The 25,234-nt window shown below is 36.8% G+C and overlaps 3 protein-coding genes across 5 annotated transcripts; 2 read left to right on the forward strand and 1 right to left on the reverse strand.

Moving 5' to 3' along the window:
- Positions 1-1,007: 1,007 nt before the first annotated feature.
- On the reverse strand, positions 1,008-11,448 carry LOC131789831 (MAP kinase-activated protein kinase 5). Of its 3 annotated transcripts, XM_059107012.2 has the most exons (15): positions 11,378-11,448; positions 10,388-10,461; positions 8,882-8,957; positions 8,298-8,395; positions 7,593-7,701; positions 7,271-7,360; positions 6,517-6,612; positions 6,104-6,184; positions 5,555-5,742; positions 4,805-4,928; positions 4,291-4,430; positions 3,731-3,870; positions 3,008-3,124; positions 2,801-2,922; positions 1,008-2,239 (listed from the first exon to the last, which is right to left on the reverse strand). In XM_059107012.2, exons 1-14 carry the CDS (start codon positions 11,414-11,416, stop codon positions 2,849-2,851), a joined length of 1,446 nt encoding a protein of 481 aa, XP_058962995.1. In that variant the 5' UTR covers positions 11,417-11,448; the 3' UTR covers positions 1,008-2,239; positions 2,801-2,848. The 3 variants fall into 3 exon arrangements, with proteins under 3 accessions (XP_058962995.1, XP_058962989.1, XP_066018593.1); XM_059107006.2 differs by having other exon boundaries at positions 1,010-2,922; XM_066162496.1 differs by lacking the exon at positions 11,378-11,448 and adding an exon at positions 11,117-11,197 and having other exon boundaries at positions 1,010-2,922.
- A 158-nt stretch (positions 11,449-11,606) lies between these two features.
- LOC131791117 (shootin-1-like) lies at positions 11,607-16,965 on the forward strand. The gene is made up of 6 exons (XM_059108434.2): positions 11,607-12,000; positions 12,471-12,628; positions 13,040-13,092; positions 13,523-13,684; positions 14,962-15,051; positions 15,449-16,965. The coding sequence occupies exons 1-6, from the start codon at positions 11,664-11,666 to the stop codon at positions 15,630-15,632; spliced, it is 984 nt and encodes a 327-aa protein (XP_058964417.1). The 5' UTR covers positions 11,607-11,663; the 3' UTR covers positions 15,633-16,965.
- A 652-nt stretch (positions 16,966-17,617) lies between these two features.
- On the forward strand, positions 17,618-24,264 carry LOC131790726 (RING finger protein 215). Its single transcript, XM_059107993.2, has 11 exons — positions 17,618-17,892; positions 18,882-19,037; positions 19,791-19,862; positions 20,487-20,572; positions 21,025-21,082; positions 21,365-21,457; positions 21,753-21,824; positions 22,132-22,179; positions 22,530-22,694; positions 23,385-23,487; positions 23,931-24,264. The coding sequence occupies exons 1-11, from the start codon at positions 17,683-17,685 to the stop codon at positions 24,128-24,130; spliced, it is 1,263 nt and encodes a 420-aa protein (XP_058963976.2). The 5' UTR covers positions 17,618-17,682; the 3' UTR covers positions 24,131-24,264.
- Positions 24,265-25,234: the final 970 nt, after the last annotated feature.

Here is a 25,234-nt window from a genome sequence, read left to right on the forward strand (position 1 = left end):
AAACTGATAACAAACTCTGGATTCTTAACCCTTTACACCCTCACAAAGCCACCATGATGTTTAGATGTCTGCACGGGCTAGCTCCAGAGTATCGTGTTCAAAGTTTACGTGGCGTGACTCTGCTTATGACCTCAGGGACTCTGAAAATAAGCTCAATGTTCCATTACCGCGCACTAATTAATACCGAAAAAGCTTTAGCTACAATGGCGCCACATTATGGAACAGTCTACCATGCGATGTAAGGAACACAGAGTCTCTGGGGGTATTTAAACGTAAGATCAATGACATTCCTTAAGTCTAACGCACGGCACTCACGGAAAACAGCTTTTAGTGTTATAGTTTGAGTTTTAAATATTCTAGCATTTGTGATATGTATTTTTTAGGCTGATGAATTGACCGTGGTTAAATAAAAATAAAATGAAATGAACATCAGTAGGGATATTCTCCCTACTTTTATCTGTACATTTCCTATGGTATTGATAAGGAGAATTTGTTTTACAATCAAGAGCTTCCTTAGTTGGTGGTCATTTCCTTTATTCTCGTGGCCTTAATGTTTGATTCAAGGGTGATATTGTACGGAGAAATTAGAAGCTAGTCACTCTTAGGGGTTAAAGGGCTAATACTATTGGGAGGGGGAACTGTCAAAATAAATTTTACATTATCAGACGGCTTGGTCATTGACCATCAATTAAATAAATGACTGTGCGGTATGACCGCCGTTGTTTTTCTGTCTCCTCTCTTTCGTCGATCTTCAGGGAGTTTCGGAAAATCCTGTAATGTTATGATCGCGTAAATCTATCGGTTTTACGAATACTTGGATTACATCCCGAAACGGTACAAAGGAAGCTTAAAAGAGCTTTTCATCATGTCACGAAAATTTTATCCCGTGAGAGCAATGTCATCGATGTGATAAAATAGAAAAAAAAAAGCAATAATCGTGCATATTTTATACCAATCTCAGGTATAAAGGTACTATGATAGACTCAAGGATATTAGAGACACAATTGTTCTCCATGCATTCAGACACACTTGGAAGCGATTACTGGAAGAATGTCTCTCTAATAAGGTACACAAGGAAAGGAACTTCGCTGCCTTCCCGAGCAATGAATGCGGTTATGTCAAAGCATGTGCCTTCTCCTTGCTTTGTTTTGTACAAATAAGACGAGTTTCTAACCAAGAAATAATTAGAGTACCTCTGCCCGAGTAAGATTACAGAAAAGCGTTTTGGTTCTAAAAGTCAATTCTTACTGATAAATCAAGTTTCAGTCATAGGAAAGGAAGTGACGCAATGGAGTTGCCATGAAGGGAAAATTGTCTGAAAGGGACGAAAGAATCGAAAGTGTTCTCAACCCTCTACACCCTGATCCAATCGCTCTGACGAAGGGCTAACGCTCGAAACGCCAGCTTTTTTACCCTTTACGGTGGCTAATTTACGTTTTCAACTCAGTTGTTAACACCAAATTACCTGCTATACTCTCTCACCAACGCAGCACCACAGTTTCTTTAGAAATTTACCCCCTTACACCCTGAAATTAGTATACATTTCCTCTTTACTGTTATCTATATACATTTCCTAAGATGGTGAAAAAGAGAATTTTTTTTCACAATCTGGAGCAATCTCGCTGATCATATCCTTTCTTCTCATGAATTTTATATTTGATTCAAGGGTGAAACTGTCAGGAGAAATTGGCTTTGAAGCCAGCCACTCTCAAGAGGGTTAAAGAACCGTGACTTCTAGAACTACGGGAGAGCTTGTCTTAAACTTCAACCTCATCAAAATATATTAGCGCTTTATTTTGGTATTTCCTATTCCAATTTTCTCGGAAGATAAAAATAATTTTAGTATACATATATATAACGTATACAGAAATTCATTGTCTGATAAATATACTCATTATCATTTAAAGAAGATATGATAGGAATCACCCGGAAGAAGCCGGCATTGATGCTATAAAAACGATGCCACTGTCTGAAAAATATCACGAAGGGCCGGTAAAAGTTTGGCTTTTCTAGAGTTCCAAGAATAAAACTGTGATGAGTGACCTTTCCCATCGCAAGAGCGATGCGTGCGACATGTTCTCCCTTGCTTTCCCTCTCTAGCTTAATACACACCTCGTTACAGCTGGAATCTAGCTATCAACACGTCTGCCTACCTTTCTAATTCTGAAGAGCTAACATCCGATCCCTCAAGTGCAGTGCAAATCAAAGCGTGGGAATTCATTTCTTCAGACCAAACCATCTAAGTGATCACAAAGAATCACATGGAAATTAATTGAAGACGCTAATCCAAAAATTAATAATTTCACCCTCAACTGATGACCGCACTTCTCTCATCTGGCTGGTTCTAAGAATATTGTGTTATGTGAAGAAAGTAACCTTAAATTGTAAGGAGAATCTGTTACCTGATCGATCCCTAACCAACTACTAGACTGAATTAAAGGAGAATTTCCATGTAAAACATAACGTAATAAGGCAAAATTCTTTAAATTGTTCGTAAATTTTCAAAGCTATAAATTTATGTGGTGATGTATTTGAGCCACTGGTTCGACCAGAAAAGGCTCAACCAATCATGCGCACTGGCAAAAACGACACGGATCTTGATTTTGCGCGCGAATTTTCGCGCCCATTCGAAGGCCGTGTATATATCCACCCACTCATGCCAAAAGCATTCTACGCTCTTCTGCTGGTTCTGATTGGATCATCTCACTTTGCCGCTTTGTGTGTAGAGAGTCGAATTCGCTCTCGGCAACGGTCCAAAACGGAAAATCCTTCAACGCCTTCACAAAGACTTCATTAGTACCTGAATACGTGAGGTTATATATACTCTGAGAGCAGTTCCTCCAACACGTCACATTTTCTTTACGATTTCACTAATGTCTTTGGCTAGCATGCGCCTGTCCACTGATCCAGCGAACTTCTCTCCTGCGAAAAGCAATAAAACAAAGAAAACAATATTCACAACTGAAATCGCCATTAACAGTCTGCAAATAAACAGAAGTAACAGTACCATCCCAAGACTGCTTGACGAGAGCTTCTTTGAGTCGCTGGGATTTTGGGTTCTGTTCTAAAGCAAGAGAAACCAGTCTTTGCAGTTCTTCTTCAGGACATGGACCTTCGGAAGTTTCTGTGTACCAATAAAACTAAAAGTTAGAGGAAAGCTCTAAGATATGACGCATGTGCAGACTTTGCAGTGAACACACACGCACAAAAAATACACATATTACCATTTGTAATTCACCACAAGTTCTGAAAGTTCGGTGTGTCGGTAGTTCGGTGTGTCGGTAGAACTCATAGCGGTTGAAAAAAGGGCTACTTAGCTAGATCCGCGTTTGCGTATAGTTGCTGTCGCGAGGTAGATCTTTGTTTGACAGGCTCTGCATCACGGGAAAAAGCCTGCAAGACTTACAGGTTCGATTGACGTTTATGTTTTAGCTGCCAAATGACCTTGATCTTTCAGAACTTGTGGTGAATTACAAATGGTAATATGTATTATATATATTATATTACAAGGGTAAAAGTTGTGACCTAAACACTGAGCATTCCTTCTTTCAACGCAAAGTCCGTCGCGAGAGCCAAAAGAAATCGGTGGTAAAAATTTTGTGGTGTCTAGATACACTTTAAGATGAAACATCTCAATTTTTTTGCTGCGGGCGGCGACACAAATCTCCACCCTCTCCCCCATGGGGGAAGAAGCCATTTGTTCACTTCAAATGAGATTTCCTCTACCAACCTGTAACGCCATCAGGTGGCTGAGGAGGAAGCATACAGAATGCTATGATGTCTCTCAGGGACTTGATAGAAGCATCGTGTTTTGTTCGATCGACATCTGTGGACGATGCGGATGCCCCGTTGTTTCTGGTGAAGAGCGAACTGAAAAAACGAGAAAAAAACAAAAGATTATTCAGTTATTAGTGATGGAGGGCCTTTCGACGAGTGTTGTAAAATTGCAACCAAACTAACTATTATTGCAAGTCGGGACAAAGGTTATCACCACATCAAACCAGAACGAAGGTTAGCACCGCAAGGAGCCAATGAGAAAACGGGAAAACGGGAAACGGGAATAAACAAGTCGCGGTTGGTTTTAAGTTTGCATCTGATTGGCTGAGAGGGTGGCGCGGCTTTTCTATACTAAAGACACAATGCAGTGGAGCAAAACAGTACTAGGAACACTTATAAACATAAACGTTCTTCTCATTATATTCCGCTTCAACTGTCTAAATTATTAGCAAATGCTTGGAAGGCGTGAGACACAACGTTCACGAGTATCAGTGGGCGACGGATCATTCTCACCCGAGATTAAACATGTTCTTTCTCTTCATCAATATTGGGTTCTTGGCCTTCGTCACAGCCTTCAGTACCACTGTGCGGTCCGGTAACCTCATCTTCGTAAGCTGAGCCGAATGCGCATTCATGGCCTCCCGAAATGCTTCCTGAAAAATCACAACAGCCAAGGATAACCAAAAGACCCAGAGACACACACAGCCAGACCTTGGTCCGGTTGACGGTACATGAAGCGAGTAAAATTATTGCTTCACCTCCCTGGATGGTACAATAGTCTATCGTAGGTAACTTCCTCTCCCCCACCGTCGTCATTTCGTCAGGTAGCTCTGACAATTCATAGGCACCCTTTTATTCTCCTGGGTAGATTTGGCTTCACCAGACCCTCTCCAACAATCGCGTGATAGAAATTCAAGCACGTGATATAGTTAATTAGCTAACGTGAAGGAACCAACCAGATTTCGTGCATCTGGTAGACCACGATGGGTGACTAATTGCAGTTTCAAACTCTGTAAAGGCGACAAACCTCATCTGCAACGATAATTGAAGGTGAATCAAGTGGAACATCCGAAACAGTTCCTTCATTAAGCCACTGGTGCTCAAGCAGGTCTGTGACTGTCAGTCTCTGAGCAGGTTCAACTCGCAATAGGCTGTAGAAAACAAAATAGAAATAAGACTGACTGGAATAGGAAGCGGTCATTAATTTCATATAACCCGTACAGGCCCGCTAACGTACTTAACCCATACAGGCCCGCTCACGTACTCTATAATGAAAACCATAACGAAAGGTGTCGTGTGTAGGGCCGGACGGGTTAGATTAGGCCGGTTAAGAAAAAGTCCTCCGGCCCCGCCCACACAGCTTTGCTTTTCTCGATGAGAACGTGAATGCTAACTGTTGAGAAAACGAGTTGTGTCGATGAATTATGGGTTTCTTGTTCAAACTAATCGAAAAAAAAAAGAAAAATTGAAATTTTCTGCAGTTCTCCAACGCGCGCCTTTCTTGCGTATGTAATTGAATCCTAGTTAGGGTGAAGCATAATGTCAAAGTTTTTAAAGATTTAGTAACCGTAGGGTAAATACTTATTGACTGAGTTTGGTTGGGCCGGAAAGGAAAATATTTGGCTCTCGTTCATGACGCACGGTCCTTGCTGCGCTCGGCTAGTCATGGCCTCGTCATGGCCTCGTCATGGCCTCGAGCCAATATTTTTTTGTCTGGATCTCAAAGTAACTCAAATAGAACAATTCAATCTAAAAGCACGGAATTCCTAGTATTTACCTGGCAATGACATCCTTTGCATCTGATGAAATCTTTGACCACTCCTTGTCGGGGTAGTCATACTCCCCAGCCATAATCCTACGCCTCATTCCCTGCGACAATTGCTTACGAGGTACCTCGGAATAAAAGGGTGGATATCCACACAACATGATGTAGATAACAACGCCTAATGACCACATGTCACAGCTCTACAGACACAAAACGGCAAGAAACTGAGTTAGTCGAGGAAATATAGGGGCAGTGGGTGGAGGAGGGGGAGGCTTGCAGAAGCTGTCAGAATAACAGTGTTTTAAGAATTACGCTGATGAGTGATATAGATATTGAAAAATACCTAACATTTCAATTGGCTATTTTCTTTTTTACTAGCTATATTTCAGCTTTCAACTAAAACAAAATAACGCATAGCACGATTTCCACAACAGTGACTATAAGTATTTGCAGAGCATAACAAACAGAATATATCCATGATAGTAATAGTATAATCTGTTTTTGCAGTTCATTCACGTGTCTGTTGAGGATGATTTCCAGTCCGGAAACAGCATACATTACCTTGTCATATGTGTAAGGTTTCGATAAAAATGGAAATCTCCCTGACTTCTGAGCACGGTGAATTCTTTGTGCTTCCAGAACCTAAAAAACAATCATTTTACACAAAACCCACATTTTACAGAAAGTAAAAATCACAACCACTCCAAAGGATTTTGTTCGTAATCAATTAAAGTGAAACAAACTATTTACAAACTAATAGCAATTCCTGCTAGCATCTCTTTAAAGGTTCAAGATTTTTTGAAAAGTGTTACCAAAGACAACCTGAAAAGGTTATAGTTTTGAAAGACACACTCAATTGATATTAAAAGAAAATAAATGATAAGAAGCCTTCTTATTGCTTAATAACATTCTACATTCAACTATTTTTGTATAATTGTATTAAAAAATATTAAAACTTAGCATAAGTGCAATACCTGAGGAGACACATAATAGGGTGTAAACTGTGGTGTAACAAGATCTCCACGATCAATCTTAGCAAAACCAAAATCAGCAAGCTTGATGACTACTTTCTGGGTAAAGAACAACAGAAAACACAACTATAAACTTTGAGTAATATCTCATTTACCACCTCACACATGAAAAAGGCATAGATAGAAATGTACACTTGTTAAGTGGCTACTTTGAGCAAAAACATATTGTTCTTCAGGCAAAAAAGTTTCTTAGAGAGTCCTTCCTTTTCACAGCTTTCAGCTATTGATTTCATCACTACAGTACCCTTGGTACTGAGCCTCAAGCTGTAGAACATCTTCCCAATTTAGATTTATTTTTCAGGATGTAGGAATACTTTTGCTCAAAAGTTATCACAAACAAACACTCTCTTAAACCCTTTACACCCTAACATCAGTATCCATATTCTCCAGACTCTTCTCCATACATTTTCTTCAGTACTGACAAGGAGAATTGGTTTAACAATCAGAGCTATCAGGTAGCAATCAGATCAGGTAGCAATCATTTCCTATATTCTCATGATCTTATTGAATGATTCAGCAGTATTACTTTAAGGAGAAATTAGATGCTGGTCACTCTTGGGGTTTAAAGGGTTAAATAAAATCATGTGTTGCTAAATGATTACTACCTTAGACCAATATCAGTAATTTTCTAAGGATTAGAGTTCTCAGACCAACTTTTTTAAAAGTAAATTGTTGGGTAAACTCACAACAGCATTACCTCAGTCTTGTCCAGAAGAAGCAAGTTCTCTGGTTTTAGATCTCTATGTGCTACATTAAATGAATGACAGTGGTAAACTGCTAATGCAATCTAAACAAAAGTAAAAACAATCATACATATCCTCAATAGGCAACACTCAACTTTATACTTGCCCTTTCATAATTTTTATCATAACAATACAAAATATGTTTGGTTCACCTTTGACTTCACATCTTTTCAAAATTACAAGACTACAGAAAATGTAAGATATAAACTCGGTAACATGAACACATGATCAGGAGTTCCACCTCTTTAGAAGTAGCTGAAATTGAGTTAACTTTACCTGTTTGGTAAAATTAACAGCCTCATTTTCAGTGAAACGTCTTTTTGTTCTAACAAGCTCAAACAGTTCACCTCCCTCCATCAACTCCATAACCATCAAAATCCTAGGACTAAAATAAACAGAGTGAACTTAAATAGAAAAACAGAACAAAGACTTTAATTTTGTTCTCTCTGATCCTCAAGCAGTATCAATATGTATTACAAAACTGAGGAAAGGATCTTATCTTAGTCAGTGAAGAGCACACTGGAAATAAATATCTTGTTCCTTCCAAAACACGGTGTGTTTCATTTAATGACACATGATGAGCATACACAGTTTCTTTTGATTTTATATTGAGAGGTGTCAAATCTAAGGCTTTAACATGGCATAGGTCAAACAGAAGATAACATGTGCTGCTAGTTACAATTATACAATCATGCAGAACTATAAAAACAACCATTAAAGCAAAGCGAATTCAGACTTATGAACACTGGGCCACTGAACAAGATTTAAGTGACAGACATCCTACACACCACCAGGATTTACACCTAAATAAAGATGGTAAGTTTCTGATGATGCTCTTTGACTCATTGACAATAGCATATTACTACCAAAAAGAAAATTTATATGCAATCAAGACCATCCAATCATTACTCTTGATGCTACACCACAGAACTATAACACAGGAATTCAAATTACAAATTATCACCAATCTTGCATACTTACACAGGTCTCATTTCTCCTGGAAATTTAAAGCTGACAGCATAGACATCTATTACCGATACAACATGAGGATGACCACTGCACAAGTAGTGCACCTTGGCCTAAAGAAAGATAACAATACATTTTAACCCCTTTAACTCCCATGAGTAACCAAGACAGAATTTCTCCTTACTTCATCTATATAATATCATATAGACAAGTGATAAGAATAAAGAAAAATATCAATTATGGGATTATTAATTGATCCTATACCAAATTCTCCAAACTAACATAACAAGAATCATTTGGCAGACAGTAAGGAGAATTACTAATGAGATCTTGGGAATTAAAGGGTTAAAGGTGATTGGCAGGGTCTTGAATAGCTTATTTCTCCTAATCACCGTTTCCATGCAGTCAGTAAATGATTAAGTATTCCGCTTGTGCTTGCACCATTCTTCTACAGTTTGATAGAGATAAACTGAAAACTTTACCATTCATTAACCCTGCAGCATGTTCACCCATTCCCTAGCCTAACAGAGCAATCATTTATCAATTTTTATAAACCAGTATTGAATGCTTGACCTGCATAAAGACAAAATGGAAACTACCTCTGTTCTAGCTTTTTTAGAATCCATGAGGCATTTTAAGGCAAATCGTTTTCCAGTTTTGTTATGTGTGCACAACCTGGAGGAATAAAAATAATAGTGTATCTTAATTTACTATCTTATTAAATCTAACATGGTCTTATTTCACTGTAGAAAGAGGAACTGTAACAAATAACCGTCTTCATTTAAAATGCAAACCAGAATTCTAATCTGGCCACAAATGAAGATAAATTCAAACAGAATAAGGGGCTGGTTTAACTCTTTAACTCCCATGAGTGACCAAGACAGAATTTCTCCTTACAATATCAATACAATATCAACCAAATAAGTGATGAGAATAAAGAAAAATATCAATTTGGGGATAATTAGTTGATTCAATACTAAATTCTCTGAAATAACAGTATAAGAATTGTATAGTTGACAGTAAGGAGAACTACAAATTTGATCTAGGAGTTAAAGGGTTAAATACAACTACAAAGAGTACCAATCATAAATAGAACTCCCAAGTAAATTCAAGTGCCTCATTTGTTGTCTTACAGCACAAGTGGCTACCTAATGTTCATCATGCTAGACTTATCCATTGATCTAAATATCCATGTTCAAGGCCCTGTTTGGTCTCTGTGTTAAACATATTTTGACAAACACCTAATTTCATAGTGCCTCTCTTCACCCAAGAGTATAGAAGGGCTCCTCTCAGGGAAACCTGACCAATTACTGGGGGTGTAGTCTCAAAATTAAAGGCATCTCTTACAAGGTGTGTAGTGATACAACTACAGCCGTCACCCACAAGGAATGACATAGTGATTGCTTAATATAGGTTGAGTGCTTAATATAAGTTCCACAGACAAGAGGTATTACAAAGAATATGATAAAAAAAAACATCATTCTGTGCTATAATTGACCATTAATGTATAATATATTTTATAAAATAATTCAAATAGTACACGTGCTCTGATTGGCCATAAAACCATTTTACATGAGCGTATGTAAACACGGTTTTCGTTCCTCTTTCATTAGTTATGTTATAAAAGAAATGTAAATTGGTTTCCATGTTTACATAGCCTGATGTACGCATGGAAACCATTTTACATTTCTTCAGTTGAAAATACTACCAACATTGATTTTGAAAGGAAAATATGGATGAAATTTTACATGTAAGATTATACTTTGTTTTATTTGAGTGGTCCTGTGTTAAGAGACTCTTCAACACAGGTAGAGGATGATACAAACAGGCCTTTGGGACTCAGTAAAGAATGACCATGACTGCTTAATGGAGATAAACTCTTAAAAGAGGTGAAATAACTGTCATATGGGGGTAAAAATTTCAAGACTTTGAACACCCACCAAGTTATACAGGGTCACCATTTAATACAGTGCTGATAAATACAGGTTCAACTGTACTTCCCAAGTGCTACTGCCACCAAATTTTACTTGATTGGACCTTTTGACTGGTAAAATATCATCTTTGCTCGTTTTTTATTATTCTTAAATATTTTACTCAACACGCACCTAACTGGCCCACTGATTCCTGAACCAAGCCTCTTGCTCCAGTCAACAGTGTAGTCATCTTCTAATGGTGTGGTCTGTAATGACAAATTTTAACATATCAGCAAAAAAAAGATATCTCACTAAATAATGAAATTAATAAAATATTCATTACCCATCAAAAGTTGCAATTAAAAGAATTTTAATTCTGAAGGGTTGTGTTTCATCCACAGTCTGCACGTGTGGAGATAGAAAGTAGTACTTATTTAAATAAGCTTTTTTCCTCAATGAAAACTCAATCATCTAACTGATTTTTGCAGTTTATTTCTAAGAATGAATCTAAAAGAATAAGAAACCTCTGTTCCCTCTACTATTAAAAACCCTACTTCATGACCCCTAATATTCCAGAGTTATTCCTCTCACCTCCCTGTACTATGAGTGTATCTACTTAAGGGTGGAAAATTACATGACTGTGCAAGATATCTAACATAACCCAATTCCCTTGAATGATGGAACAGTTTACTACAAAAAGGTTATCAAGTAATTTTTTTTACATTGCAGACACTTAAAATTTAATTCCCTGAAATTTCTCGTTCTAAAGAAGCGGTCATTTGAGTGTATAGTAACAGTTTGATACATGGATAACTTGAAGAGCATGGTTATTGCACCACCACAGAACAGCAAGCTAAACAAATTTGGTGTCCGCCCAAGGAATTTTTCCTTGCTCTTTAAAATTCTTGAACTTCAACTTACCAGACGCGCTGGTTACTGTATTGATTAGGTAACGTCCAGTCACTCTTTAATCTCAAAGCCTCAAATTTTATTCCTTAGTTCTCTTTCTGAACGTGAAAACCCCCGCTAGCGCGGGCATAGAAACTATTCTTCTAGCTAATAAATATGTATGAGCGCCACTCATCGCGAGAAAAACTGTCAGAAAGAACAAACCCATATGATTCACGATTAATTCCCACCACACTTTTGTAAAGCATTTAAAAGACGATTTAAAATGGATACCTTAAATTGCAGTTCTTCTCGACGTGACGCGTTCGCCATCTTAGAATTCTCTTCCCAGACGGTGATATATCTTATTTCTCATACAAGAACAAGGATACGTTCTGAAGTTTTCCGCATACATATAGTACCGTCTGAACATAAATATCTGAGTTTTGATTGGTTCGTACCGAGACAACATTGCGTGTTAGACTTGCATGGAAGCGAGGTTAGGAGCGCAATTATTCGAAATCAAAACACGCGGATCGTAAAATTCGTTGGTATTTTACAAATTGTTCTTTTTATTCCAATGGCCGAGATTCTTGAGGAATTCGATCAGCCATCTCCTTTACCAGTAGTATTTTGCCAAAAAATTCCACTTGAAGAATATGATCAGCACTCAGCAAAAACTACGCGGGCTGCACTGCAAGAATTGATGAATCATCTTGATTCAAACCCGGACGAATATTATAAGATCGTGCGACGAAAGAAAGCTGACAATCTAAAGTTGCTGCAGTTCATGAAAGTAAAGGTGATGAACAAACTGCAAGATGGTTACTTGGAGAAATACTTTCCCCCTGAACAGTGTCAGGAAGACCTCGAAAATTTAAAGCATGAAATGGCTTCCGCTTATGACTATGCTCAAGGTTCGTCAATCATTGCTCATGAAAGTCAATAAGTATTAAATTTTATGGCATCAAAAGCGTCACTATGAAAACCAAAGGGTTCATTAATTGATCTAATTTTATTTACTTTACGTGTATAGTAAGTAAAGGGTCTTTGATTAAATGACTGGTTAAATGAATGAATATTTGAATTAATTTTTGAATAATTGTATGATGATCGTTTGTTTGTAGAAGTAAAAGCTAAGTAGATACAGTAAATATGATGATAATAACAATGACGATGGTGCTACAATATTTAGCTATGACTTATTACCAAGTCATGTGATGATAAAAATATAGGATCCAGTATAGTTATTTGAATAACGAATCATTAATTTATTGATTCATCAATTTTACAATTTCATGTACAGTTTCCTGCACGATTCTCTTAGCCATGGTTCTCTCTATTTACATGTAAATCATGAGAAAAAATTTCTTTACCCTTTGTTAAGATGGCAAGAAAACAGGTGTCAGGTTCTCTAGAAGGCTGGCAGAAAAAAGAAAACTCAAAGATCCTATAGCCTCAAGCACCCCAAGAAGACCAGCACCGAGTGCACCTCCACCCCCTCCACCCCCTCCACCACCACCACCTCCCCCTATCATTAACATGGTAAGGCAAAAAGTATTTTACATTTTGCTTTTCTCAGTAATGAAAGATATAACAAAGAATCTTCTAACTCTTATGCTCTTTCAAAACCATAAAACACAAAACCTGGATGTTCATGATGTTTTCCATGACCTACAGTCAAAGTGTTGTTCCCAAAATAACTGTGGAAGCAGTCATGTAATAAATATATATATATATTTGTTGGTGCATCATAAGTTTCCATGACTTCCCATGCCTTGAAACTGATATTGTTATTTGTAGAGTTCTGTGACTTTCCAGGTCTTCCATTTACAAACTCAGATTGTCAGATTATATTTATTGTATTTTTTTAAGGGGATGAACTCTGGGTTCTCTTCTTATTTTTTTACAACCAGTGAGACAAAAAACTGAATAATTTGTGTATTTTTATTTTAGTCTACAACTTCACAAGAGTTGATTTCTCCAGTGACTCTAAACATTCCTGTCAGGTAATTTAATAAGTAATTAAATCTGATCAGAACATCTCCTTTCTACCAGCTTAATTTTTTTTTGAAAATTTGCCTGGAGAATTTGAATTTGCATCAAGATATCACCTTTTTATCGCTAAGTTTACCCATTTTCCACATCTGTTTACAGAATTGCACAATGTTGACAATGCAAGGAGGATTTACACATTAGTCACTTCCATAATTAATAAATAAATTTGACTTAGTTTTTGTGAAGAGAGTTACAGTGACAGTGCAAAGGACAAAGAATTTCAAGTTAAATATAACAGTCTTCTTATAATGGGTAAAGGATATGATATTTATCAATACAATGAGTAAAATGAAGATCAAAGAAAATAATAAAGTAGAATGGTGAGCTTAATACCAGACTCAAGTTTATAAATTTCTTTTTCACATGATAATCTCTCCACAGGGTAAAACAATCAGATTTCCCTGAAACACCTTCGGGAACTTTTAGTCATGAAAGAAGACTGTTGCAGGCAATAAGGAATGTCTCACCAAGGAGAAAACTGCGGGACAAAGCCTCTGAGCAGACCAAGCCTGCATCATCAGAATTGAAAGAAAATAATGTCAAGTATGTGCACTTTGACTGAAACCTGCATCAGTAAGCATAACCATAATTTTCAAAGGAGGGTCACTGTGTCAAACAGAGGGTATTTGCCAGTTTTCACCACTTGAATATTGAGGATTTTTTGCATAAAAAAAGGCTTACAAAGTGGGGAAAGGGTCACAGGTACCCCAGGACTTCTCCCCTGGCTATGCCCTTGTGCACTATATGCACTCCACTTCATAAAGCTTATTTTTTCATTTATGAATAAACTCAGTGTTTTTTTTTTAATGCAACACTGTATATCATATTATTTGCATAGGTAAGGGAATTTATAAGCAGTTAAAAGTCTACAAATAACTAGTGGGTCCAATATTATGAACATGAGATTTATCTTACATTTGGGAGGTATACCAGTAAATCAAGTTTAGGTTTTAACTAGGCTACCTAGGAGTTATCATCACTCAGTGTGCTAATTTAAAATAATTTTAGATTTAGTAATTCAAGATAAGTATCCCATTGATCAAATCTTGACAGATTTAGGGATTATGATTTACACTTTTAACATAAATAGAATTAGAGAGATAGTGAGTGTTAAGTTAGGTAAAGAAATAGAGAAAGATTTTTTTCATCTTGTCACGAGCGTGGGAAAAAGAAAAAAAATTCTGAGTCCCTGTGAGGAATGGAACCTCAGGCCTTTTGGATTCTGTGTTTCGATGCTCTACCATGGAGCCTTAGAGAATCTATGGTGAGCAATACCCATTACAAAGTGAATATGACATGTGTTCTATATACAGCTAGGATCAGTAATGTAGATTGCATCATGTTTTATAAATAAAATAAGAAAGATGGTCGGTTTTTTTCTTTTAGCTGCATGCATAAATGCAGCCCCCACCAAATTCCAATCCAATTGAGGGAATTAAAGAAACATAAACCATCTTTGAAAATGATAACAAACTGCATATTTGCACAAAATTTGAGGAAGATTGAAGCTGTTTGCGTTGGCAGTTTCATGAACTTTTTGTGTTCTTGCTGTTTTAAAATTTAATTTTTTAGTTTCTCTTTGAAAGATGTTAATTGTTCCTTGAGAAGAGACTTGTTATGGGTGTGTCTGGGGTAAATTCTCAGCTTAGTTAAGTCTTAGGTGGCTATATATTACTCATAAAACTGAATGAACTTGACTGTTCTCATGTCAGTTCCTTTTTAATTACCCTTGATGATTTCATACTGGGAAGTTATTAACCTGAATTTGTTGGCTACCTTCAGTCATTACTTGCAGTTTACCTTTCAATTTATTTCTACAGTAACAATGCAAGCATACAGTCAATGAAAACTTCAGTGATAGAGCAGAAGGATATTGCAGCTGCCAGAGATAGCTTAAAAGCTACAAGAAGGTAGGTTGGGCAAGAACTGTCAACAAAACTGCAGATATTTCACCACTGGAACAAGAACTGACAATTTCATTGTCTCTATTCTTTCCTCTTTGACCTAGATCAGAATAATTTTTTTTACTTTTTATTACCCATCTTCACATTCTGACTTTTTTCTCTTTTTGTAATACAGAGTTAACATGATGTATTCTAAGTAACCGTGGTATAATTATTATGCCCAAGAAAAGTCAAATAAGTCAAATAATAATTATTTGGGTTTACATATTTGCTCTAAGTTAAATTCATGTCCTAAGGCAAGACAACACCATTTTTCTTGTAAGTATTAAGTCCCAGAAGATGGCCATCATATTATGTATTTCATGAAAACTTAACTTATCTCAATGTTCTTTTCCTCTGGCAGTTCCTCAGATGATTCTCCCTATCAGCTATCCAGGGCAAGAAGGAGGGAAAGTAACAGTGCACAGGAGGAAAATTATTCTTTGTTCAACATGGAACTGATAAAGAAATTTCATAATGCACGTAGTCCATCAAGCAGTCCATCTGGAAATATTACAGTGGCTGACTCTGGCTTTGAGAGTCCTTAACTCTATGACATGATTGACATATAACTTCTCCTTACAATATCCCTACATAATACAGCAAACAGGTAGTGAGAATGCTCAAACTTATCAGGTTAAAATAGGCCAATTTACAGTTGTGTAGTTAGTTGCCAAGCCTTTGATTTGGAGTGAGGCTGAAGGTGATCTTGTTGTGATAGAGACCAGTATCTAGTTAGCATGATAACAAAGAAATTTGCATTTGAAAAGCAGCAAGGTTTTTATCATAACAAGGTCAACCTTAACCTCACTCTTGTTCAAAGGCTTGGCAACCAAAAAATGGACTATCGTCATCCTCATCCTCATCCAACACCAAATTCATGTAACAAATTTACATTGAAATGTGTAGCAGCTAGAGGGGAGAATTAATGATCAGATCTAGGTAGTTAAAGAGTTAAAGTACAGACCTAGATTAGCCACTCTTAATTCCATGGAAATACCATGTGCACATTGTCCAATGAAAAAAAAAACCTGGAAGGAAATGCTGGATTCAGAAAAGGTTTTCTATGAGTAACTATATAAGTGCCAAACAATACTGTTATTATATTTCTCCTGTGCTACTCTCTTTTGTCTAAACTTTCAGTTCACAATATGTTATTCTCTCTCTTTCTATCTTTCAAACTAGAGGGTGGGCTAGTCCAGATTTTGGGGACTTGATATTTTTTACTGAGATCTCACCAACCTTGCTGGTAATTTTTTTACCCAGTCACCCACTTCTCTCCACTGTGACATACATTGCAATGCTCCAGGGTTTAAAGAGTTGTGAAGTAAAATGAGAGAGAACAAAATTCTGCTGATAACAAGAAATCAGCAAAAGTAGAAATTTTAACAGAGGTAAAGGTATCTGGATCCCTTGATGAAAGACCGACTATGTGGTAAATGGACTTAGTATTATATTTGAGGGTATTAATTGGGTTAAATTTTAGTGCTACTAATGATTAACTATTTTTGTTGTTAATAGTTAATGTGGGAAGAAACAATAACAATAGGGGAATGCACTCTTGAGTAAGTAATATTTCAAAGATTATGCACAAGGGATGTAAAACACGGTAAAATTGCAATTTATTAAAAAAAAAAAAAACACGCTTAAAGATTACAAATCAAGAAGTGAATTAGAAAGCTCATTCTAAGAAAAGTTTACTTCCCTGGATTGTTTATGTTATGGTTCGAGCTTTAATTATTTTTTAATAGCATACACCACTTCATGTCAACAATGCAACAAAGTGATAATTTTATTACATGTTAAGTTACCTGTAGATTAAGGATCTCACCTGAATAACATTGAATTGAAATATCAGTATTTCTTAGGTCATATTTTGAGACGAACAATTAATAAATTTACTGAAAAATAGATTTAACCACTTCTCCCATTTGTGTGTGTGAATATGGAAGACAGCAGACGCTTATTTCCTGGGAAGGTTGATCCTTCAGATGTCGCCTTTGCACGAGTCACTTAACAGGTTGGCCTTCGTTCTATCTCGTAAAAGGAAAATGAAGAAACTTTTGGTAGTTGCTAAATACTTATGAACTTTGACTGTAAAGTACAATTGCTAAGAGCATTAGTTCCGTGACGAATGATTACTTTATTAGAGTGGCATGAAGGAGTAAAAATGCGAAATCTTCAATCAAGCTCGAGTCACTGATTAAAAGCTTAAGGTATTTAGTAATTATGTCATAAATGTTTCGTAACACTTTCTAATTATGGCCACACAAAATATTTACGCATCAGTAAATTGACGTTTCGTCGTTCACTCTTTCGTATTCACTTCTTAAGAAATTCTGCTCGCCCTACTAAGCTGTTATACATTTCTCAGAACGCTACTTTTCTCATTTCGTCCAAACCCGAGCACGCGCATCCGTCCACGCCCATATGGGCCCATAAACTTGCGTACTTTATAAATTATTCAAGCAAATAACAAACCGCTGACAAACAGGTTTATGCTGAGCCTGCTTAGAAAAGAAAACATAAACATCCGGAATATGGCGAGGAAGTGAATTTAAATTCGACTTATGTAATCGCGTAATCGCTGTGTTTGCAATGTTTTCACTACGAGTTTCATTATCCAAATTCCTGAACTGTTTTCTACACGTTTTTTGCTTCACTGTACTTGTATTGGGTGACGTTGACAACGCGTTTATCGATGTGATGAGCCAAAGTGAAGACGGACAAAACAGCTCGTTTGTAAATGTTGTCGGAAAGTTCGCCAGAATCGGCGCGATAAAACAGGTCGAAGGAGAGTTAAATGAGGTAAGGTAACTCGATGCGATAACTCTTTGCATTTTTGAAATACAATTATGTGTTCCACGGTTGTGAGGGAGGGTCAGATCAGTGATGTTGTTTTTATATTACGACGTTTTTTTTGAAAATATGTAAAATTGAATTGTTCAATGGTGTTATTTATTTGTCATTCTCGGGGCCGGTAATCGATCGAAACGATAGGAAATAAAGAACTTTACATGGGAAATCCTTATTTATTCAATAACGAGGTGTGTTATGGGTGAGCAACAATAATCTTTCATTTATCTTTCGGATATTTCGAATTTCAATGAAGTTGTCGGTAACAAATTCATCTAAATTTCCCAGGGAGAATTAAGAAACCACGGAGAACCAAGTGTTTGCAGCAAATGGCTTGGGTTTTTTCAACCTTTAAATGAATATACTTTCAAAGATCTGCCTCAGTTTTTCAAGGGTTAACTGTAACCCAGGTAACCCTCCTGAAATCAATGAAATCAGAAATGCAATAAACTTGGGGGAAAGACCAGCAGCAATATTTATTATATATTTTTAATCATATTGATCTCTAAGAAGTTTTTCGCTCTTTATCGGTAATCCCGCATGTTTATTTTTGATGAGCTGAATTACACATGAATTTTGATTGGTCCCTACCTATGATCTACTGGAGAGCAGATGTAGAGATGATTTCACATTCTGCTTTTTTAATACATAATTAAATCAAATAGATTCTATGTTGCAGTGGGTCTGTTCATTAGTAGACCACAGAGGATGTCAAAATATAATAAGAACATCTTGTTGACACAGTTGGCTGCTCCTTATGTGACACTTTTCTTTCAACCCACATTTTGAATATGTTATCCGTAATCTATCATTGACCAGATGCATGGCAACATGGAATCTACTGTTAAATAGATAAGGTCAGCATACAGTGAATAAGCCATAAATCAGGATAAATACTAAATACCTACTAATTTTTAAAAAGTGCAACTGACTATGTGTAGATAGATGCTTGTGATCCAGATGATTCTGAACAAGACCAAGATGAATCTCAAAGCCCTCAAACAGATGAAACACAGAGCTGGATTGGTGTTATTCACATTCCTGTCCTGGATTATTACAATGCTCGCGGATCAAAGTTCTGTCCTGTTTTGGAAAGGGTAAGTTGTGATCTTTCACTGTTTACTTCCTGGTCAAGTTTTTTTTTTTTTCCTTTTTGCTGTATTAAGACACAAGTCATTCAGTACTTAGCTCAACTCTTATATATTGTTATTATTTATTATCATTTCCTTATGATTATTATTATTATTATTATTGGTTTTTTAGGTTTTAAAGGATGGTAAAAGTGTCCTAAACTAATGTCACTCATTTGCAGCTTTATTCTTTGATTTACAATTTTGATTTTCTGTTTTTCTCCGCAAAAATGCTGTAGAGCCAATTCCCAATCATTGCCCAGAGAGTTGATATCAGTTTGCCCCCTAAAAAGTTACCATAACCACACTACACCCTTTCATAACCCCTCTTCATTTAAGAGTTGCAAAATGCATATCAAGGTACAATTTCTTGCGCAGTTATCTTTGAAGATCTGTGTTTTAAGTGCTGAACCTCCTTAGACTATTAAATTAAGGTGGCCCTGAACCTACACTAACACCTAAAGACATGGCTACCATGCCTCCTACTTATGGTTATTGAGCATAATCAAGTATAATATCACAATGTTACCATTAAATAAATATATCCTCTATGATTAAGGTACATAATTATAGTACATTTATGAATGCTTTTTAATTACTTTTGTAAAAGTAGATACAGGTCTGGGTTGCATTTGATTGTATGGAAAGTATTTTATGGATCATTGCAATGATCATGATCATCAAAACTCTGGCCTTCAACATAACTTTGTTGTGTTTAAGGTGAAGAAAGCAATGTTACTGGGTGCCTCAGCAATAATTATCATAACTTTGAATCACAGAGTGTTTAGAAAGGTATGTGTTATGTAATCTGAAATGCATTTGGTAACCCTTTGGATAAAAGGTATCTTGGTGTGTAAAAAAAAAGGAAGGAAAAATGCCACAGAAAGTTGAATATTTGTTTTCACAGTAACTTAGGTTTTTCTCTTCGATTTGTAAAAGATTCTGAAACTCACCATTCACTTCATTTGGTATGGTACTTTAGGCTTGTTATTGGAGGATATTGGCAGACAAGGAAGGAAAGACAGTTAGGAGAGTTAAACCATAAACATTTGTGTCACTGACATGTTTTAAGCCTGGCAAAAAAGACAAAAAATGCAAAAATGAAACAGAAAGGGGTAAAAGTGAAGAACAGTTCCCAAAAGATACTGTTGGCCAACTGTTGGCCAACTGTCGTCTGACACTTGGCCAACAGTTGGCCAACTCTGTTTTCATTACTGACTGTCGGTAATGTGTCGGTAACCTGTTGGCCAACAGTTGACCGACAGGTTACTGACAGCCAAAAATGGGAACCATTGTTCACTATTACCCAGAAAGGTAGCCCACAAGACTTCCTCCACTTGTGTAAAGTTTATGTTATCAGCAGAATGACACAGTTCCATGGTATTTAGCATCCAAAACTCTCTGTTTTTACTGTAGCTTGACTTAGCTCAAATGTTTTCAAGACCCATCATAATGGTAAATGGAACTAACAGTGTTTCTAAAGTATTGGAGGCTTTCAAAAAGTAAGTTTAACAATAATCAAACTACTGATATTTCATTCTTTTTTTTCTTTTTTCAAGTCAGTAATATAATCTAAAATTTGGAAGCAATAAACTTAAAGGCATAATTTTATCAGGGTTCTTGGATTAAACAAACCCCCTCCCTCCCTCCCCACCCCTGTTTGGTAGGAAAATTAATCATTTGTACGACCAGAGCAACCTTTTATAATTCCAAGTAGCTTGCAGATTAATTGTGAAATCCTCCACGTGAAACTCCTGCCTTTCTCCTTGAAACTGTGGGAAAGTATTCTTTATTTGAAACATCTAGCTGTATTATAAATAGTTTTTTTTATATACCATTGTCTGTTTTTGCAACATCTTACAACTTAAACTTGATGAGCAAGTGCCATGGTGTTTTGATATGCCTTTGTTCATTTGATAACTGTACTAAAACTTCTATATCCTTGTATTTACAGTGGAAAACACAATCTGAGAGCAAAGATTTCCCATAACTCGTCTGTGGTTGAATTAAAGGTTAGTTCAAGACCATTAGTTTACGATAAGTAAACTATGTTTATTTTTTTATTGCTCTAAGTAGCAATGATTGTTGCAGATGGCAAGCAATTTCTTTTCCCCACATACAGGCTAGGATCAACATTTATCTCTATAAAGCTGCACAATACTCATTAGCTTCCCCTTGGCGATCAAAAGGCAACAATCCTCACTTCTGTTTGGTCAGTTCTGTCAAATCCTGGCTGGCAGATTCAACACACATTTGAGGGTTAAACCATGATAGAATTTCTTATGTCTTGTTAGTTACTTTCCACGCTTACACTTTGGGCTACCTGTGGTCGGCCCAGTGGATGGGAAGGTGTGGTTTGCCTGGGAAACCCTGAAAAAAGCTCAGAGGTAACGTGTTCAGTGTTATTACCGTTTGTCTCATAAACATCTTTCACATTATATACTTTCAAGTTTGTCATTTACCTTCAAACTCTTTACATCTCTCACTTTGTACAATTTCACATACATTCCTTCTCAATATTAGGACGTTTCACAGTATCCCACTTGTGCAAGAATAACCTAGCTTATATAATACTTGCAAATTTTTGGAACATGTAAATGAACTAAGTAATGTGTATTTAAAATAGATAAAGTTGAAAAAATATACTCAACATCATCTTTCTTTTTTTTTTTCTGTCCTTAGGAGGTGAACTCTCAATTCACCAGCTCTGCTGTGTTCTTTACGTCAGTGTTGTTCTGTCTTTTAGTTTTCAAGGTACGTTAATGTAGATCACAGAATTTTTAGCTTTCCCTCTCATAAAGAAAAAGAAAAATTTTCACTGACATAATGTTACGCGGGTGGTTTGATGAGCACAAAAAAAAGGAGCAGATTGGAAAAATGATGCATCATCTCACAAAGTATGGCGACAAGGCAGCCACTGTAAAGAGGACCACCTAAGTATTAAATGACGATGTACTTTAAGGAATATCCTGAAAAGGCAAGATGAGAGAAGAAGAGTCCACTTGGGAAAAGCTAAAGTAAGCCTAGAGTAAGAAACTTTCCTTTATGCTTGACTTGACAGACTCAGCTGAGCCAGTTTCTTCATAACTATTGGATTTCCAAAAAAGAGGTAAGGAATCCACACGAATTTTTGTAAGTGCGCTTTTTGATTAACTGCAACTATTACTGTCGACTGCCAATCAGAACAAAGAAGAATGTCAGAAGAGACCAATGCGAATTAACTCGAAGTGACGGATACTTGTAATCGACATCAAGTACAGGAAAACACAACGTAGTTTACAAAGGAGCACTTTATTTCAGTTTGGTTGGTTTGGTGGAGAAGATGGCGCGAAGTTTTTAAACCAATAAAAGAAGGAAGTAAAACAAGAAAATGCAACCAAGGTTACTTTCCAGTTTCAATCAAAAATCACTTTTTTTTACCGCAGTAATAAAAAATTCCTCACCATTGGATCTTTTCAGGAAATGCTAAGACAAGAGGCAGTCGAAGCCATAGCGAAACTAAAGATAAGAAAATTCAGAAGAAGAGTAAAAGACTCGTCTCGTTATGCTATTAAACAAGTTGAACAGGAGAGGAGAGATTCTGAAGTGTGTGCTGTTTGTTTAGATGAGTTTCAAAATAACCAGGTAAGAATCGATGAAACAGAATGACCGACGCTTGTCCAGGACGTACTGTCAGTAAAACGCTACTTTCTCTTCTTTCCCTTCTAACGACTTTTTCAGCCATTCCGTTTTCTCAGTTAATTGTATATAGTAAAACAGAAAAAAGGCCAATCATGCGAAAGAGCTTTAACCCTTCGACTCTTAAGAGTGACCAGCATCTAATTTCTCCTTACATTATCAACCCTGAATCAAACATTAAGGTCACGAGTATTTAGGGAATGAGCAGCAACTAAAGCTCTCGAATGTGAAACAAATTCTCCCTGTTGAAACCTCAGGAAATATATAGAGAACAGTATGGAGAATATACATACTGATGTTAGGTCGTAAGGGTCGGTTGCAGAACTAAAAGTAAGTCCATAAAACGGACCTAAAGTGTGGTAGAGTGCAAGTGCCCAAGTCATCATTTAATTTAATTCTGAATTTAATTGTGGATTGAGAAGGATGGGCGCAGCTATTTAAAACCAACCATAATAGTGTATCGTAGTGAATCAATGCAATCTTGGATTGCTTTGAGACACTCAAAATAAAATTGCTAGTTCTGGCTTGGCTTTAACATCATCCATGGATAGATAGCTAGGGTAATGGACTATAAAATGTGATATAATTGCAAAGTAAAGTTTGTAGAAATTGTAACCTTCATTCAACTTGTTTCAGCTCGTGCGCACTTTGCCGTGTGGTCACGAGTTCCATTGTGAATGTGTGGACCGTTGGTTGCTGGCAAAGAGGACCTGTCCATTGTGTAAAGGAAACATTTTAGGTTAGAGCTATGTCACTTTTTACGTAATAAATCCGTTCACCTGAGAAAATTGTTCTCATCTTAAGTCTTAATCTAATCATTGAGCGTTCTTATCTGCGAGAAGTTTGTACCCTTGCCATTGTCAATTCCTAGATATGAGTCACTTTTGTTAGAGAATTGTCCGTAATAATTTTGCAATGATCCTCTTTTATCCAAACTGACCTCATAACTCTTAAACCTGAAATTATGGGAACAGTTTGAAACGTTTGCTTTTAATTCGACAATTTTTTGTTCAAAATCTGAGTGTTTCGTCACCGACAGAATAGGCCCCCATAGGCAACCTGGATCCTTAAAAAGGCAAATTCCACAACTCCCGAAGCTTTTGAAAATTTCACTTTACTGTTTCCTATCTAGATTGAGTGAGTGTTTAATCCAAATACTCAACCTGTTTTGTTTAAAATCAGAATGGCTTTGTCGTTTGGATACCAAATACCACATAACAAGAAACAACATGACGGAGACTGTGGAGAACGAAACAGTTCAGCGGCAGCTGGGGACACTTCGAACGTCTCCTATGAAGTGCTCCACTCAAAGAAACAATATTGCGTCGTCAAATGCTAACTGTGATACAAACGAGTTTTTCCGACGTGGAACCAGGATATAGATTCTCAGGTCTTGAGCATTTTGGAAGGGGTTTGCGAAAGAAATGCTTAAGGTATTGGAAATATAGAAATGTTCGGTTAGAGATTCTAGATAATTTGATTCATCATGGTGTAAAGGAATTCACTTAATAAAGCAGTGAAGCTCTTTTGATTCACCCAAGAGTTCTCGTGGTATGTCAAAAAAAGGTCTCGAAAGATGGGACGATTCTCCCTATCCTTCGCTACCAGGCAATTCTCGGAAAATATTGTTTAAAGCAGGACCTACGCTCCTGTTAAAATAGAAAGCAGTGGTCTACGTTCCACATGAGTAGACACGGGCAGAGAGACTGGGTCGAGTACATCAAAACGAGGCTTGGTGGTAAACCGATAAGAAAGCATGGGAAGTTTTCTCTTGACTTGGATATACTGGTTGACTTGATGAAAGTGGCTTTTCCTCTTTTTCATTATATCCTAACTGGGAAAGCGTTTTAGTTCTGAGAAGGGAACTCGTAAAAACAGCAGTAGAGAAATATCTACTAGCCTTCGTGCACTTGTCCCAGTTTACCGGCTCACGTCCAGACAAATTAGAGCGTGGGCAATGTAAAGTCATCTCCTAGGACCCCGTGGCGGTTTTTCTCTGTCGCAGACCTACTGACGGGAACAGCGCGGCTTGTATTTGTACTGTCTTTGCCAATTGTCTTATCTATTAATTACTACCACAGTTTACTTTCATTTCTTAATGTTCGCGTTGCGCGCAAAGGCGCCTCAAAGTTTGCGCCTTCCGTGCCGCTGGCTGTTATCAGCTAAAAGCTTTTATTCTGCCTTGCCTATAATCAACCCATTAAAATTGGGGAATAAAATGACAAATATCAACGACGGAAAATATGAAATTCGCCGAGATGAGTCTATGGAAGATGTTTATCTATAAAAAATAAAGACTGCGATATAATCACTGGATAAGCACCGGTTAAATGTATGCGTTTAAAGGAGTCCAAAGGGAAAGTGCAAACTATACGTACCCAAATACATACATTCATTAACAGAGATTTTATTCATAACGCCTAGCCGGCGAACTTTAGAGAAATGATGCAAAGAACGCCTGAAAGAGGAGTTTTAGAGTGGGCCCT

This window comes from Pocillopora verrucosa, chromosome 2, assembly GCF_036669915.1.
Source record: "Pocillopora verrucosa isolate sample1 chromosome 2, ASM3666991v2, whole genome shotgun sequence".
Taxonomy (NCBI): Eukaryota; Metazoa; Cnidaria; class Anthozoa; order Scleractinia; family Pocilloporidae; genus Pocillopora; species Pocillopora verrucosa.

Bases quoted from the DNA above. Each gene is read 5' to 3' on its own strand.
- LOC131789831 (XM_059107012.2), bottom strand. From the start codon at position 11,416: ATGGCGAACGCGTCACGTCGAGAAGAACTGCAATTTAAG. The intron at 10,462-11,377 runs GTATCCATTTTA...TTGTCATTACAG, and splicing joins GAGAAGAACTGCAATTTAAG to ACCACACCATTAGAAGATGA. The intron at 6,613-7,270 runs GTAATGCTGTTG...TTCTTTACCCAG, and splicing joins TTCTTCTGGACAAGACTGAG to AAAGTAGTCATCAAGCTTGC.
- LOC131791117 (XM_059108434.2), top strand. From the start codon at position 11,664: ATGGCCGAGATTCTTGAGGAATTCGATCAGCCATCTCCTTTACCAGTA. The intron at 12,629-13,039 runs GTAAGGCAAAAA...TTTTTATTTTAG, and splicing joins CTCCCCCTATCATTAACATG to TCTACAACTTCACAAGAGTT. The intron at 13,685-14,961 runs GTATGTGCACTT...TTATTTCTACAG, and splicing joins TTGAAAGAAAATAATGTCAA to TAACAATGCAAGCATACAGT.
- LOC131790726 (XM_059107993.2), top strand. From the start codon at position 17,683: ATGTTTTCACTACGAGTTTCATTATCCAAATTCCTGAACTGTTTTCTA. The intron at 19,038-19,790 runs GTAAGTTGTGAT...GTTGTGTTTAAG, and splicing joins TCTGTCCTGTTTTGGAAAGG to GTGAAGAAAGCAATGTTACT. The intron at 21,458-21,752 runs GTAACGTGTTCA...TTCTGTCCTTAG, and splicing joins ACCCTGAAAAAAGCTCAGAG to GAGGTGAACTCTCAATTCAC.